Here is a 15,652-nt window from a genome sequence, read left to right on the forward strand (position 1 = left end):
TTAATACACTTTAAGTTGTACAAGAGAAATACTTTGTTTGACGTCACGGGCGCGTCGATGCAAATAATAAACAGGGATGCGGAGTTCAAGACCCTTGGGAATTAACCCTTTCTCCAGCAATAAATCGATTTGAAACCCAATTTAACAAGTTAAAAAAATCAACAACGTTATATTCTCATATGGTTATTAATCAAAGGCTCCCAAAGTGGACCTTTTTGACATTTTTGTCAAGCAGCTGTTTTAGTTTATAAATCAGCTCTATACATACTCACATATTTTAGTTAATTCGTTATAAATTCGATGTATTATTATCTATTACACGTTTTGCTCGGTTAGCTTAGCACGTATTGGCACACAATTGATTGGTCTCAGCTTCTTTAAAGCACGAAAAGCTTCTTTCAAGCACGAAATGCATCAAAACTGCGCCGTGCATTCGTTTTTTGCGGATGGCCGTGATATGACCTGGATGTGGAGATGTGCAAGTCTTGAACGAATCCGTCAAAACTCGAAAGTTTTATACAGAATCGGGACTCACGAGTACTCGCCCCTGTTAACTTCATCACAAACCCACCGTGCCCCTGCTCGCTAAGTGAAAAACGGATCTCAAGTTTCTCATCCCTACTGAGAATCAACTAGGAGTGGGCGAATCGATCTGAATATTAATCATATCAATGCCAAAGGTAGTACCAGCATCGGATCGATACAGTCCCGATGCGACGGATATTTTTATTCGTCCACTGTGTTTATGTCTTCAAATATCTGTTTTTGTTGTATTGTTTATATTCTTACATTGTGAATAATGTTATATTTTATATTGTTATATATTTTTTATAATCTCAGGGAATAAATTACTGGACGGTAGGGTTTTGGGGATGAAAAAATATAAATATATATTATGACATCCAATAATATTTTTTTGCTTTTGTGTAGTTATTTTTATAATGACTATTTTGCTCAAAAGTGTATATAATATAAGTACAGTTTTATGTAAATTATTATTTTTAAATTATGTATTTATTATATAATTATAGCTATATATTATTATGTATATATGCATATAATATGCATTATGTCTGTATATGTATTATATATTATACTGTTATGTGCATATATGTATGTGTGTGTGTTTATATGTACAGTATACATACACACACACATACAGTCTGTATATATTATGTATGCATTATATATTACAATGAATATGTCAATTACAGGTCAACGGAGATGTAATACAATTTTTGTCCTGTGTTTTATTTCGATTAAAATTATGATTAACAATTGAAAGACAATAAATCAAGGAGTTGGACTAATTTCAAATTAAATGGATCAATGGTCACGTATTTTCTTGGTATTCACCCTACAGCGACGCTTTTTGGACAGGAACTGCTGCTGTCGGTACACCATTCGGGCTGTTGGGGGCAGCAGTGTTATATGCTGCCCTTAATACCAACGAAGAAGACAGTTACCGTGGTAACATCAACATCCTCTGGTGTGGCTAACGCCGAGATTTGTTGAGCTAGCTATCTCCAGGCGACTTCTAAGCAAACGACAGCCACTTCAGTGTTAGTTCATAGAACAATACGACACGAAAGGTATGTTTTTTTTATTTTATAATGTTACATTTTGGTGGGTGGGTCTTTACGTTGTACACGACGACGTATGGGAGGACCACATACTGTAGGTCGTGGTTGCAGATGTGGTATGCTAGCTGCATTAGCCTGTTGACATATGCCATTTATTTGTATTCTAATTAAATATCATGTAAATGCAACTAAATCGGCACCCAAAGCGCACCTAAACCATTTAACTGAACACTGAAACACACGCTGGCTTCATTATTAACGTAAGAGTCAACCTCGTTATTACTTTATAACTTTATAACTTACATATTTAACTTGGTGTCGGTTTATTATTGGATGCATTTTTCATTATTTTGTACGTTTTTCGTCGTAGTATATAGGGTGGCTAACACACAGCCACGTCCAAATAAACTCTATCGAACATTTGCAATGTGAAAATTAAACTGCAAATTAAAACATGCTGCACTCGTACAAACGCTGCAGGATCAAAACGATTGTGAAAGAAAAATACTGTAAGTTCACAGAACAAAATGAAAGCGTTCCCCTCAATGTTTGCAATGTATTCTTGGGTGTGTTTTTTTTAACTGGAGATACTTGCCCTCAAGTGTATTTGAATTGGTACTTTGCATCATAGGTTTCCACATTATGGCAAGTCAAAGGCCTCCATCCAGCATGGGTCGACCTATGAGCCGTGCTGGATCAGTAGTCCCTGGAACTGGAAGACCTTTAACAGCTGTCCGACCTCCTCCAACAGCCATACGCATACCAACTGGGGTAAGGCACTGGTTGGGATCTACCCAAATACACCCAAAATCGAATTATGCCTTTTATAAAATGACAGAAAACTCAAATACAATAATTGTATGCTGATTCACAATTATGTGTACCTTCACAAATTTGCTGTACAGTTCAAAAAGTAAAGTAAAATAAATGCTCAGCTATAAAATAACATGTACGCAGATAAGCCATAAGTGTCAGTAGCAAAGTAGACAGTAGCACATGCAAGAGTATATGCGAAAAATCCAATATGTCCACATTCAAATGATGATGGCCTAATGATGTCATTATCAAATTTGCATAATTGTACAATTGGTGAAATTGTACAATGAAATTTCTCACTGAGAGGAGGGGTCCTAGAATAGAGCCTTGAGGTACGCCGGTAGTAACATGATGAGCTGAGTTACTAACATTGAAATTAGTTTAATGATCTGAAACATTTAAGTGTGACAAACATGGAAAAAAATATCAGCAAAGGAGCAAACACTTTTCACACCTTTGTGTACGTTTTGTCTCATGGATTTATATTCCCAACATTCAGATGGTTCCAGGCACAGGTGTTCATCCTGGTATGAGGGCGAGCGTTGCCACTCCTGGTGTCCTGTCAGCACAGATCAAAGTGACTGACAGGCCTGTCACTCAGCAGGGCCTCAGTGGTATGAAGACTGGGTTGAAAGGTAAGTTCAAGGTCCAATGATCCACTGCTGTCATTTTACAGCTAACATTTTTTATGTTTCCTCCACATCCCAAAGGACCTCAGAGACAGATCCTGGACAAGTCTTACTACTTGGGTCTTCTCAGGTAACACATATTCTCTTACTGTAAATCAGACACCCACTAAGCAGCCCATGGAAATGTTTCTTTGCTAAATGGTTGACATGTGACTTCCTCTTCTATTCTTCATTTGTAGTCCAAGTTCGGCTTAAAAGATGTTTACTTTTAGAATAGATTCTAACACTGTTACCTGCATATGCTGTTTAGGAGTAAGATTAATGAGCTAACAACAGAGATCAGCAAACTCCACAAAGAGATCGACACCTTCAATCAAGAGAACTCTGTCTATCTGTCCTACGAAAAGAGGTTAGTGGGCAGTGAGACTTTGAAAGCTGACTTTATTGTTAGGAATTGAATAGTTTCCACTCTGTTTTAGACTAAATACGGCCATGTGCTTATCTGTCTTTCTCCATTGATTTTGGATCAACATTTGCAATATAAGTGTTGTAACACTCTCCATGTCTGTGACTTTCTGCATCAATTGCTGGTACTTGCAATTTTTTTTGGCCCCATGACGGGTTATTTAGAAGTCACACTCAATTAAAAAAATATGCATGGACGCTGAGTCAGCAACAAAATGTCGATGTGGCCGCTTTGTTTGGACACTCCATTCTCTGGAATGAGGACTTTCTTGTGCATAATATTGTACAATAACTGAGACATTGTTTGAAAACTGGGGGCATAAAACCGAATTATTTAAAAACTGGGGAATTCTGATCTTATGTGTTCCCTTTCAGAGCTGAAAGTCTGGCTGCAGAGATCAGGGATCTGCAGGGCCAGCTTGCTGATTACAACATGGTAAGCAGTCTCAGTTTGTTTGGGCTTTCTTCTTGTGCTATTTGTATCGTTAGTTATTGTGTTAATTTTTCACCATACAGGATAGCATTTTACAGACGGATCTTCCATATATATATATTTGTTGAAACAGTTTTTTTCTTAATTTTATCTGTAGTTGATGGACAAGCTCAACACTAACTCTGACATGGAGGAGATGATCAACGACTACAACTCCGTAAGTCTTACAAATAAACAAAAGATGATCAAAATGTACATTATCGTCTTTTTTGGGGGGGAAAATGACAATATTTGTATCTAATTTGGTTCCAGTTAAAGGCCCAGAATGACAGAGAGGCTGAAAGCATTGACAGCATCTTCATTGAGAGAAGAGAGTAAGTACCCTCTAATTGTTTAACACACTCCCTCTTTGACTTTCCTTCCTCCCAGGTAAGGTGCAAGTCCCAGTCCAAGCACTGTAGTTGGTCAACATTGGTGGATTATTGACTTATAACTCATAGACACCATTGGTCCCAGCTTTGTTCATGTCATTACCAGCTACTTCAGGCTGGGTATTGTCACCACTGCCCTTAAACCGTAGATGCACGAGTGACTGGACCCAACATTCTTCCATAAGTGGGTCAAAAATGACATATACTAGAATCAATGTGTTTTTATGCCCATTTTGCCATTTTGTTTAGGAATAATCATTTGTATGATATTTAGTATTATATTTAGGAGTTGATAAGAATCAAAGGTTCCTATTGGATTCCATAGAAAATACATGCGGGTCGTTTTTGACCCACTTGTGGAAGGTTGGGCTAGTAATGCAAAAACTAAAATTTCTTAAACTGTATAAACGTTAAGTTAAAAATGTGAATGGCATGATTTCAAAAACATGTTTTTTGAGGAATACCTGGAATATGAAATTATAACAAAAAATTTCATTACAAAGATATTTCAAGAAAACAACCTGACCGGGTCATTTTTGACCCACTTATGGAAGGTTGGGGTAGTAACACAAAAACAAAAATTTCTTAAAATGTATGAAAGGTAAGTTAAAAATGTGAATGGCATGATATCAAAAACATGTTTTTCGAGGAATACCTGGAATGTGAAATGATAAAAAAATGTAATTACAAAGATATTTCAAGAAAACAACCTGACCGGGTCATTTTTGACACACTTATGGAAAGTTGGGGTAGTAACACAAAAACAAAAATTTCTTAAAATGTATAAAAGGTAAGTTACAAATTTAATGGCATGACATCAAAAACATGTTTTTTGGGGAATACCTGGAATATGAAATGATGAAAAAATTTCATTATAAAGATATTTCAAGAAAACAACCTGACCGGGTCATTTTTGACCCACTTATGCATCTAAGGGTTAAGCAAGCTGTAGTTAGACCTCCTCTCAAAAAGCCTAGTCCCATCACATCTGCCCTTCCTGTCCAAGGTCATGGAGAAACTTGTCCTTTCACATTCATTCCATCCATTCCATTTGCATATACGGTTCCGCTTCGTGGGAGTAGCAGTCTCAGTAGGGAAGCCCAGACTTGGCCGTGATCTTTACCTCACACTGGATCACTTCGCAGCCGAGTGTGAAGTGACTGAGTGGGAATCAGCACCTCCAAGTCTGAGTCCATGGTAAAGGGTGGTCGGGGTTGTGATCCTACCCCAAGTGGAGGAATTGAAGTACCTTGTCTTGTTCACAAATAAGGGAACAAAAAATCGACAGGTGGATTAGTGCAGCGTCTGTATGCTTTCTCACTGAATGTTTATAAGCGTGAACTACAACCTTTAGTCACATATCTCCTGTTGTGTGCTTGCTCTGCAGAAGGGAAGAGGCCGTCAGGGCCATTGAAGAGGAAATCAAGAAGGAAAGGCGCGCCGCTGATGAGATCGTCCAGGCCATGCCAGCTGCAAAACAGGAGAAGTACTTCACCATGACAACAGCCAATGAGGAGCTACTACAGGTATTTTTTTCCATTATTCCGACTTACCCTAGCACTTGACTTACATTAGCCTAGGAACATAAGTCAAAGACCACGTAAAAGTGCACAGAGAAGCAAGTTTACTTAATGTTTCTCTCTTCTTGTTTTAACATCCCAGGAACTATCTCTTCTCCAAGAAGAACTGGATGCCCTGCTCACCAGGAAGGAAGAATACGAAGCGGTGAGTACACAACTTATGTTAAATTGTGTTTTCTGTGCAAAGTAAATCAATAATTTTGATCAAAAATCCATTTATTTGCATCTCTTGCAAATATGCCAGGATCCACTGTAGTGGGTCGAGTAGTGAGGTTGGAAGCATCTCGAGATGTTCTGTTTCCCTTTTGTGTAGGAGCTTTCCCACTCCCAGATCAAGCAGGAAGTGGTTCGGCTTCACGAGACTTTGTCCACACTGGAAGCAAAGCGGGATACCATGGAGGCTGAGCACAAGAGCTTCAGTACGCCTCAGGAGGAACGAGAGAAACTGTTGAAACAGGTTGGTTTCATTTAAAAGAATCATGATAAATATTCATCTAAGAATGACATTAGTGTGTTTACATGCATCAGAAATAGCGGCACTTTGGATTTGGACTCAAAAACGAATATAGTAGACATAGAGTAGACTTTTTTCGTAAATGTTCTTGAAACATAAACACTGCAAACTGCTGGCAGGAAGTGTCTGGAAGTGGTCATAAAAGGTACAGTAAGTACCATCGTGATTTTTTTTTTTCAGGTGAAAGAGGACAATCAGGAAATTGCCAGCATGGACAGACAGTATGTCAATATTAGCAAGTACTTCCTAAGTGGTTGACAAAAACTAACTAATGGTGTTTGTTTAGGCTGTTGGAGATCCGGGACAGGACCGGTCAAATCACTGAGGACATCCAACAGTTGGAGCAAGACTCTGAGCAAGCTCAAGGTAACATACTCAAAGCTATAATAAGGTTTCCTTCTTGGGAATCTTTCAAGGCACACAGAATATTGTCTTATATGGCTATATAAACGTGGAACCTACCAAAAGAAAGATTAGACCCCTGTCTTTCATCATTCTCCCTTTTCTGTTCTTTAGTAATCAGCAGTAGAACATAGGTACGGTTCAGGAAAATATCTGTTACTGACTAAAAAAGGGAGAAAACAGCTTTTTGTGAAACGATACATTTCAAGCAGGCTAAAAATAACCAATTCCCTAAAAATATCATCCTATACTTCTCTCCAAGAGAGGAGAAATATGATCTCAGGGAAGAAGTACATTTGAAACACTTATATGCTAGGACTACGTTAAAAAGCCATAGCATTTCAGTATGTGGAATCAAACTATGGAATGGATTGAGTAAGGAACTCAAACAATGCACAACGATGAGACAATTCAAGAAACAATACAAGCAGTTGATGTTTGCTAAATACAAGGATGAAAAGTCTTCAACCAATCATGATGCGCTATATATATATATATATATATATATATATCTACCATTATATTGACAGTTACTATGGTACCCATTATGTCATTGTATGGTCATATCACCTCATACTTCCGTACGTGACAGAAATAAAATAAAAACAAAACAAAAAACTTAAACTATATTAGGAAAGCAGGAACTGAACAAATGTAACAGTTACTGATTGTAAAAGTACCAGATGGAGGGGTAGGATTTAATAAGCTTTGCTTCTTCCTACTCCTTTTGGACATGTGGAACTGGGAACTGATTATGTGACTCAATTGTAATCTGATGCATGTTCAAATGAAATAAAACCATTACCATAGCATAACTTTCACTTTGAGATATATATATATATATATATATATATATATATATATATATATATATATATATATATATATATATATATATATATATATATATATATATAAAATTTGATTTTTCTTTGCTTTTGTGACAGCTCAACTATCCAAACCACTGTACAAATCTAAACAACACAATAATTTCTTTACAACTACAATACCTTGAACTAGTTACAATTTTCACATCTGGAATTGAACGTGTATGTGTTGAAATTTCCCTACACTCCACCATCTCTCACTTTTTTTGGTCCACAAGTTCTTATCAAATGCACTTCTGCCACCTTGTGGCCATTGCTATGGCTTAAAATTGCTTTGAACTGAAATCCATTAGTGGAGAGTTGAGTCATCACCACTTTTGACCTCTCTGGAATACGTTAATGTCGACTGGCTGACGTCGACATAACTTAAACCGAAATAAGCCATTAGCTTAGCATGTATTGCATGACTGCTTGGAAATAAAATCGTGCTTGTCTCTCATTGAAGGGGAGTGTCAGCAGAAGTACAAGGAGCTGAAGAGGAAGGAAGAGGAAATTGATGGTAAGCAATACATGGTTGGGGATGAATTCAAGATGACACAGAAGAGAACATTGTATTTCATGTTTGCATACCGTCATGAGCACATTGTAATAATAATAAAAATTGAATACCTTATTTAAAAGTCACATTGAGTGGTAATGGTATATTGTCCACACTTATATGCACATTATATGTAGTATGTACAGTATGATACAGCCTGCACTAACGTTCTTCATCCCTTCTACTCAGGCTTCTTGCAGTCCTTTGAGGAGCTAAGGGCTCAGGAGCAGAACAAGACCGCTCAGAGTCAGGAGAACATTGTTTCTCTTTTAGAGCACTGCAGCAGGGTGAGTGAAGAAATGGAGCATGCATGCCATTGAAGGTGAATGAGAATGCAGTTAAAGCCATGTGTGGTTCTGGTCATGTACAGAACATGCTGCGGCTTCGTCAGGTGGACACTATCACAGCCAGCGAGCTGAGGAACATGCAGGATGTCCTGGTCAGCAAGGAGACCGAGGTGTCTCAATCGGCGAGCACCGCCAGGGGACTGTCCAGCGGTTGGTGACGCTTCATAGACCAACACATAACTCGGCCGCTTTCATTCACATCATGTGTTCGTTTCCCAGAGTCACAGCGTCTGCAGCAGGACCTGGAGAAGGTCCAACAGCTGGAGGGGAAGATCACAGGGGAGCTGAACACCTTGAAGGAACATGTCAGCCAGATGCAATCGGAGCTGGTCACCTACAGCGACCTGGACACCCTGAGACAGACAGCAGAGGAGAGAAAGACGGTAAAAGAGTCAAAAGTCAACTTTTCTGGTGACATACAAAGTTTGAAAGTTCACTCAAATCAATTCAAATCAACTTTATTTGTATAGCACTTTTCCTGCAAGGACATGCAACACAAAGTGCTTTACAGAATTAAAAACAATTACCACAATAAAAAAGAAAAACAATTACAAAGAAAGCCCCTCCCTAATCATACACAGTAGGGAGACATGGCATGGCACTGAGGATCAAGGAAACGCCACCTTTGGGGCCGTCCACACTGGGAGGAGCCGTAGGCCGTGTCATCGGGGGACCAGAACCTGGGCCCTCCGACTCCGACAGAGGGGCGGGTCTAAGGGACCCTAGGACAGCACCCCCTCAGCAGACCCGACACAGCCCCCAGTGTGGAGGACCCCTTCCTGAGGAAACACTGGAGTTAAAAGCTAAAGACTAAGAGCATAAAATGGGACTAAAAAGATTTTTTAAAAAAAGTTTAAAATATTAGGTAAAAGCCTGATTAAAAAGTTGTGTCTTTAATCTTCTTTTAAAAATATCAACAGTCTCTGCAGTCCTGTGTTGCGTGTCATTTTTGTTTATAAATCATGAATTAAACTTGTGGTGCAGAGGCTGCAGGCGGAGCGAATCTCCCTCACACAACATGGAGATTCATTCCGACAGCTGCTGGAGGAGATGAACCAGAAATATGAAGCACTGAAGACCAAACTGGAGGAAAACGAGACCCACGCGCAGGTTTGGGACACTTCTCCCAGTCATGCTGTCACGCAAACTCCCTCCTCATGCTTACGTTTGTGGTCTCATGTTTTTGGCAGCTGGCTAACCTGGAGAGGAAGTGGCAACATTTGGAGCAGAACAACTTTGTCATGAAAGAATGTATCCTTCTCTGTCAGTACACTTTAATAATTCATTTAAGTCATATTAGCTGCTGATTGATTTCCTTTAACGACAACGCCAGTCATCGCCTCAAAGTCCCAGGAAAGCGACTTTGCCTCCGTTTCCAAGAATGTCTACAAACAAGTGGCCGATTACAACAAGTGTCTCATAGATTCACTGCAGAACATAAGAAGCTGAGTACACACCCACATAAGACTTGATATGTTTAATAATACATTGTCATATTTCTTCTAGAACAGATGTCTTATATAGGAATTTTGGCCCACTCATTTTTGCAGAACTGTTGTCATTCAACCAAATTGGAGGGTTTTCTAGTACAAAGTGCCTTTTTAAGGTCATACCACAGCATCTCAATAGGATTCAAGTCAGGACTTTGACTAGACCACTCCAAAGTCTTCATTTTGTTTTTCTTCAGCCATTCAGAAGTGGACTTGCTGCTGTGTTTTGGATCATTTAGGATTCATTGGATCATTTTTTATCACAAGTCTTCCAGGTCCTGAATCAGCAAACAGCCTCAGATCATCGCACTACCACCACCATATTTTACTGTTGGTATGATATTCCCTTTCTAGGACTTTGACTAGGCTACTCCAAAGTCTTCATTTTGTTTTTCTTCAGCCATTCAGAAGTGGACTTGCGGCTGTGTTTTGGATCGTTTAGGATTCATTGGATCATTTTTTTTTATCACAAGTCTTCCAGGTCCTGAAGCAGCAAAAACGCCCCAAATCGTCACACTACCACCACCATATTTTACTGTTGGTATGATGGTATGATATTCCCTTTCTGAAAAGTGCTGTTACTTTTATGCAAGATGTAATGGGAGACACACCTTCCAAAGAGTTCAACTGTTGATAGCTAGCTTGTATTAACTAGTTTTCTGGCGCTATAATGCACAGAAACAGGACAGAAATATGTGTTTCACATGAGGATTGTGAATGATGGGCAAAATTCCATAAAAAGTGCAGTTTCTCTTTAAGAGAAAAAAGTAGTAATATTACACAAATTTACAGAAAAATGTTCTGCTGGTAAAATTGTAAATCTATAGAAATGTTTTGTGTTAGCATTCATTAGCAAGGCCTTCTCTGCTGGCCTAGCACTGACGTATACTAATGTAGTATACTGATGTATTGACTGTCAATGCAGTCTGCTTTAAGTCACATGCCATATAAACATTATTAGCAATGGGGCTGTTTCTTTTAACCAATCAGATTTCAGATTGGCTTCACATGGCCAGCTAGCAGGCTTATGTCCGCATTTTTCCCATCCTCTGGTTGTTTGCTGTCTGAAAGTGTACGCCTAAAAAAATGTGAAGCCTTGAAGATGACAAGTAACATCATGTATCATATAAAAGGTAAGACCACAAATGTTTTTCAGTTCATGCAAAAATAAATGGAGCTAGGATGTATTTGAAAATAAATGTTTTAATGAAAGTACATTCTCTTTTAGTAAATGCTCGTACAAAAATTATGTGCAAAAATGGAAGACTCAGTTTTATCAGCTTGAACCAAGGAAACCAGAAGCACACCAGTGCAAAAGTCACTCTATGGTGGTAGCAGCATTTTTTCTGAGGTTCTTTATCATGTTAAGGTTTTATAATCCTTTGCAAAAACCAATCAACGTCACCTTGAAGCCAATTTATAATTTAACTAGGTAAAAATTCCATGTTTTCAACTTTTAATAGATTATGATTAGACTTGTTTTTAAAACCTAAAACAATACTTGATGGGGCCCAGCATCAGTTGAGTTTGGGGCCCCTGCTCTAAACCCTATAATATATTAGTAACATTACAAGTTGTGTACTGTACTAAACTTGCAGTTACACAGCATCTTCCTGCTGGAAAATGTTGAGTGAATTGATGCCTTCTGTTGATTCATAACTGCAGCACTCTGCAGATAGCACAAACCACTTATTTAGATACGCAAATAGTGTAAGTGTAAAATTTATATACGCAAATAGTGGTGTAAAAAAGTGTGCTCTTTTTTGCATGATTGTCACACTTGCAGTAACTTGCAATGAGTCTTACATTAAGGAGGAATATGGCCACTTCTTAGTTGGTTTCAGCTTGAGGTCACCAACAGATGAAAGCCGCTTGTACAATTCAATTACAAGTCTTCCAGGTCCTGAATCAGCAAAACAGCCCCAGACCATCACACTACCACCAGCATATTTTACTGTTTTCTGAAATGCATTACTGGCAAAATTGAGACCGTTTTTGCCCAGTTTCTCTTATGGTGGAGTCATGAGCACTGACCTTAACTGAGGCAAGTGAAGCCTGCAGTTCTTTGGATGTTGTGGGGTCTTTTGTGACCTCTTGGATGGTAATTTTGGTTGGCTGGCCACCTCCATGTTTTTGCCATTTGTGGACAATGGCTCTCACTGTGGTTTGCTGGTGTCCTAAAGCTTTAGAAATGGCTTTATAACATTTTCCAGATTGCTAGATCTCAGTTTACAGGCCCACTTAGGTTGGGATTTTCTTTCTCCCTTGATAGGTTTCAGTTAAAAACTGCATTTTGTGTCAAGTTGTGCTAATTTTGAATCATTTAAGTGTGACAAAACATGCACAAAAATGAAAACACCTTTTTACACCACTGTATATGCCGCACCATGAATGGTGAATGAATGTATTTTTTTGTCGTTTCATGAATTAATAATTTGCCCAAGATTTCACATTTGACATTAAATTGTTGTATTGTCTAAGTTTTTACATCCCTTGAAATAAAACTTGTTAATTTTTACATAGTTTTTACATCCCATAAATCAATAACTAACAGGGTAAACCTGAGTCCCTTTCTCAATTCAAGTTTGACAAATATACACAACATTTTTATGCAATTGTGATCCAGCACAGCACATTGATTTCTTTCTATTCTGTTATACAAATTAATAGACGTGTCCCGGTATTCTTCAGCAAGATACCGACCCCTCCTTGTTGTTCCTCCCTCAAAAGTTTCTTTCTTTGGGATCCTCCGACAGCAGCATTTAATAAAAAGGTGAATAAAGTGAAATCTACAGTATATCCAGCACAGGCCGTCCTCCGTCAGCATAATCAAGGAACTTTATGCTGGCACATTTCTTTCCAGGTTTTAAGCTCCTCCTTCAGGGCTTTATTTTGGTTTTCAAGCTTGGCCACGCGCTCCTCCAGGCCTTGTACGTAGGCCTTTCTCCTCCTACGATATTCCCGAGCAGCCTCCCTGGAAAAACAACAAATACATTCCAATTCAGGCTGATGAAAATAAAAATCATGATGTCTTGGTTGTTGGTTTCCACGATTCTGTGGGTGCTCAAACCCCCCGAAATTTAACCCTAACCCTAAGTGCGATAGCATTTTGTAATTGTAATATTCATTCATTTTCTACCGCTTATCCTCACAAAAGGTCACGGGGGGCTGCTGGAGCCTATCCCAGCCTTCTTCAGGCGAGAGTTGGGGTACACTCTGGACTGGTCGCCAGCCAATCACAGGGCACATATAGACAAACAACCATTCACACTCATATTCATACCTATGGACAATTTGGAGTCGGCATGTTTTTTGGAATATGGAAGGAAACCGGAGTCCCTGGAGAAAACCCACCCATGCACGGGGAGAACATGCAAACTCCACACAGAGATGGCCGACGGTGGGATTGAACCCTGGTCTCCTAGCTGTGAGGTCTGTGTGCCAACCACTCAACCACCGTGCCGCCCGTCACCAACGCTTCTTAGTATTATGTATTATTCTAACAGTGGTTCATTTGGTCTAAAAAAAAAAGGTCAATTTGTGGGACAATTCAAAATGCACCTACATTAAGTTGACACAGGCTCCATGGTAACGTGTTAACAAAATTTGTGTAATACTCTTTGTGGTAGATTTGAAAATAAAGACGTTTTTCTGTTTATTCCAAAAGGATGCGCTGACTAGAGTCCATACAGGCAGAGGAGTCTTACCTGTTCTTCATCAAGCTGCGCTCGGACTGGTTTCTAGGAACGCTGCCCTGTGCCACACCTTGCGGAAGGATGGAGTTGGCGTATTGAAGCTGAGTGGCTGCCATGTCACCTGGGCAACCAGCACAAATGTAAACACTTCCAGTTAGAAGGATGGATGGATGGATGGATGTTTGGACTACACTTGGCTTCAGTGGATGCTAACAGACAGTATTTTCAGGTACGATGTGTCACTTAACCGCAGTCGTTTTTGGAGAAAGGAAAGTAAAACTATGAATTTATAAGAATTCTGGAGGATCAAGTCAAGTTATACTTCATTATCACAAACAATGAAATAGGCAAGTGTTTCCGTACATCATCAGAGTGAGTAGTTTAATGGGATGTTGTACCTGAGAAATAACTGCATGGATTGAAATTGTCTCTTGTTGGGTATGTCAATCAACCAAAAGTGTTTAATACCCAAATATTTAATACAATATTCTGTGGCTTTGACTTGCATCCATCCATCCATTATCGTCTGCTTATGCAGGTTTGGGTCGTGGGGGCAACAGTCACAGTAGGGAAGCCCAGACTTCCCGGTCCCCAGCCACCTCCTTCACTTCCACCGGAAGGACCACAAGGCGTTCCCAGGCCAGGTTGGAGACGATCTCTCCAGCGTGTCCTGAGTCCGTCCCGGGGTCTTCTTCCGGCCGGGCATGCCCGGAACACCTCCCTTTTCTGAAGTAGCAGCAGCACCATCTCTTTTTACTTAATTGTGGCTTTTTTCTCATGACATCATTTTTTTCTCATAATATTCCAAGTTATTTCTCATGCATCATGACTTTTTATGAGGAACATTATAACTTTTTTCTTGTAACTTTGCAACTTTTTTCCTCATAACATTACCATTTTTTCCCCATCTTCTCATGACACGGCTTTTTCCCATTATTTTAAATTTTTTTCTCATAAAATGACTTTTCCATTGTAGTATTTACAGCTTTATCTCATAACATGACTTTAGCGTATTAAAACTCTCTCATAACATGACTTTTTTTTTATTGTAACTTTAATTTTTTTCTCATAACATAACATTCGCATTAATTATTGTAACATCAGAGCTTTTTCTCATAACATTACTTTTTTATTGTATTACAAGTTTTTGTCATAACATTACTTTTTTAATGTAACATTACAATTTTTTTGTAACAACTTTTCTCATGTCTTATTATGACCACGTTTAATAACATTACTTTTTTATTATACATTATACTTTTACATTTTCTCATTACATTATTTTTTACATTACATTTTTTACATTACATTTACACTACATTATTTGTTTTTCTCATATGACAACTTTTTGTCATAACATGCCTATTGTACATTACAACTTTTTCTCAAACCATGACTTTTTATCATAACATTACGACATATTCTTTATCGTTTTTTATTTTTCTCATAACATTACTTTTTATCGTAAAATTACAACTTTTTCTCATAACATGACATTTTTTATCATAACATTACAACTTTTTCTCATAACATGACTATCGTAACATTACAACTTTTCCTTATAGCATGACTTTATCGTTACAGTCATCGTATTTTCTCATAACATGACTTTTTATTGTAATATTTCAACTTTTTCTCACAACACGACTGCTGTACTTTACAACTTTTTCTCATACCATGACTTTTTATCATAACATTACAACATTTTCTCATAACATTACTTTTTTAATCGTATAACGTTTTTCTCATAACATTACTTTTTATTGTAAAATTACAACTTTTTCTCATAACATGACATTTTTTCATCATAACATTACAACTTTTTCTCATAACATGACTTTT

At 38.3% G+C, this 15,652-nt stretch overlaps 2 protein-coding genes across 2 annotated transcripts in view; one reads left to right on the forward strand and one right to left on the reverse strand.

Annotated features, from left to right (window-relative positions):
• The first annotated feature begins 1,456 nt into the window (after positions 1-1,456).
• Positions 1,457-12,533, forward strand: ift74 (intraflagellar transport 74). The gene is made up of 20 exons (XM_058060153.1): positions 1,457-1,592; positions 2,215-2,354; positions 2,899-3,034; positions 3,110-3,158; positions 3,339-3,437; positions 3,869-3,929; positions 4,084-4,143; positions 4,239-4,300; positions 5,745-5,883; positions 6,020-6,082; positions 6,251-6,394; positions 6,632-6,672; positions 6,738-6,817; positions 8,186-8,239; positions 8,468-8,565; positions 8,649-8,775; positions 8,845-9,008; positions 9,610-9,735; positions 9,816-9,876; positions 9,959-12,533. The coding sequence occupies exons 2-20, from the start codon at positions 2,226-2,228 to the stop codon at positions 10,072-10,074; spliced, it is 1,809 nt and encodes a 602-aa protein (XP_057916136.1). The 5' UTR covers positions 1,457-1,592; positions 2,215-2,225; the 3' UTR covers positions 10,075-12,533.
• LOC131108816 (cyclic AMP-dependent transcription factor ATF-1-like) overlaps positions 11,317-15,652 on the reverse strand; it is an 8,034-nt gene continuing 3,698 nt past the window's right edge. Inside the window, exons 4-5 of the mRNA XM_058060154.1 lie at positions 13,823-13,931; positions 11,317-13,089 (exon numbers count right to left, since the gene is read on the reverse strand). Of these exons, the coding sequence (XP_057916137.1) occupies positions 12,945-13,089; positions 13,823-13,931 (254 nt within the window). The 3' untranslated portion in view covers positions 11,317-12,944. The remainder of the gene's footprint in view (positions 13,090-13,822; positions 13,932-15,652) is intronic.

Source organism: Doryrhamphus excisus, chromosome 21, assembly GCF_030265055.1.
Source record: "Doryrhamphus excisus isolate RoL2022-K1 chromosome 21, RoL_Dexc_1.0, whole genome shotgun sequence".
Taxonomy (NCBI): Eukaryota; Metazoa; Chordata; class Actinopteri; order Syngnathiformes; family Syngnathidae; genus Doryrhamphus; species Doryrhamphus excisus.

Bases quoted from the DNA above. Each gene is read 5' to 3' on its own strand.
- ift74 (XM_058060153.1), top strand. From the start codon at position 2,226: ATGGCAAGTCAAAGGCCTCCATCCAGCATGGGTCGACCTATGAGCCGT. The intron at 2,355-2,898 runs GTAAGGCACTGG...CCCAACATTCAG, and splicing joins CCATACGCATACCAACTGGG to ATGGTTCCAGGCACAGGTGT. The intron at 4,144-4,238 runs GTAAGTCTTACA...ATTTGGTTCCAG, and splicing joins TGATCAACGACTACAACTCC to TTAAAGGCCCAGAATGACAG.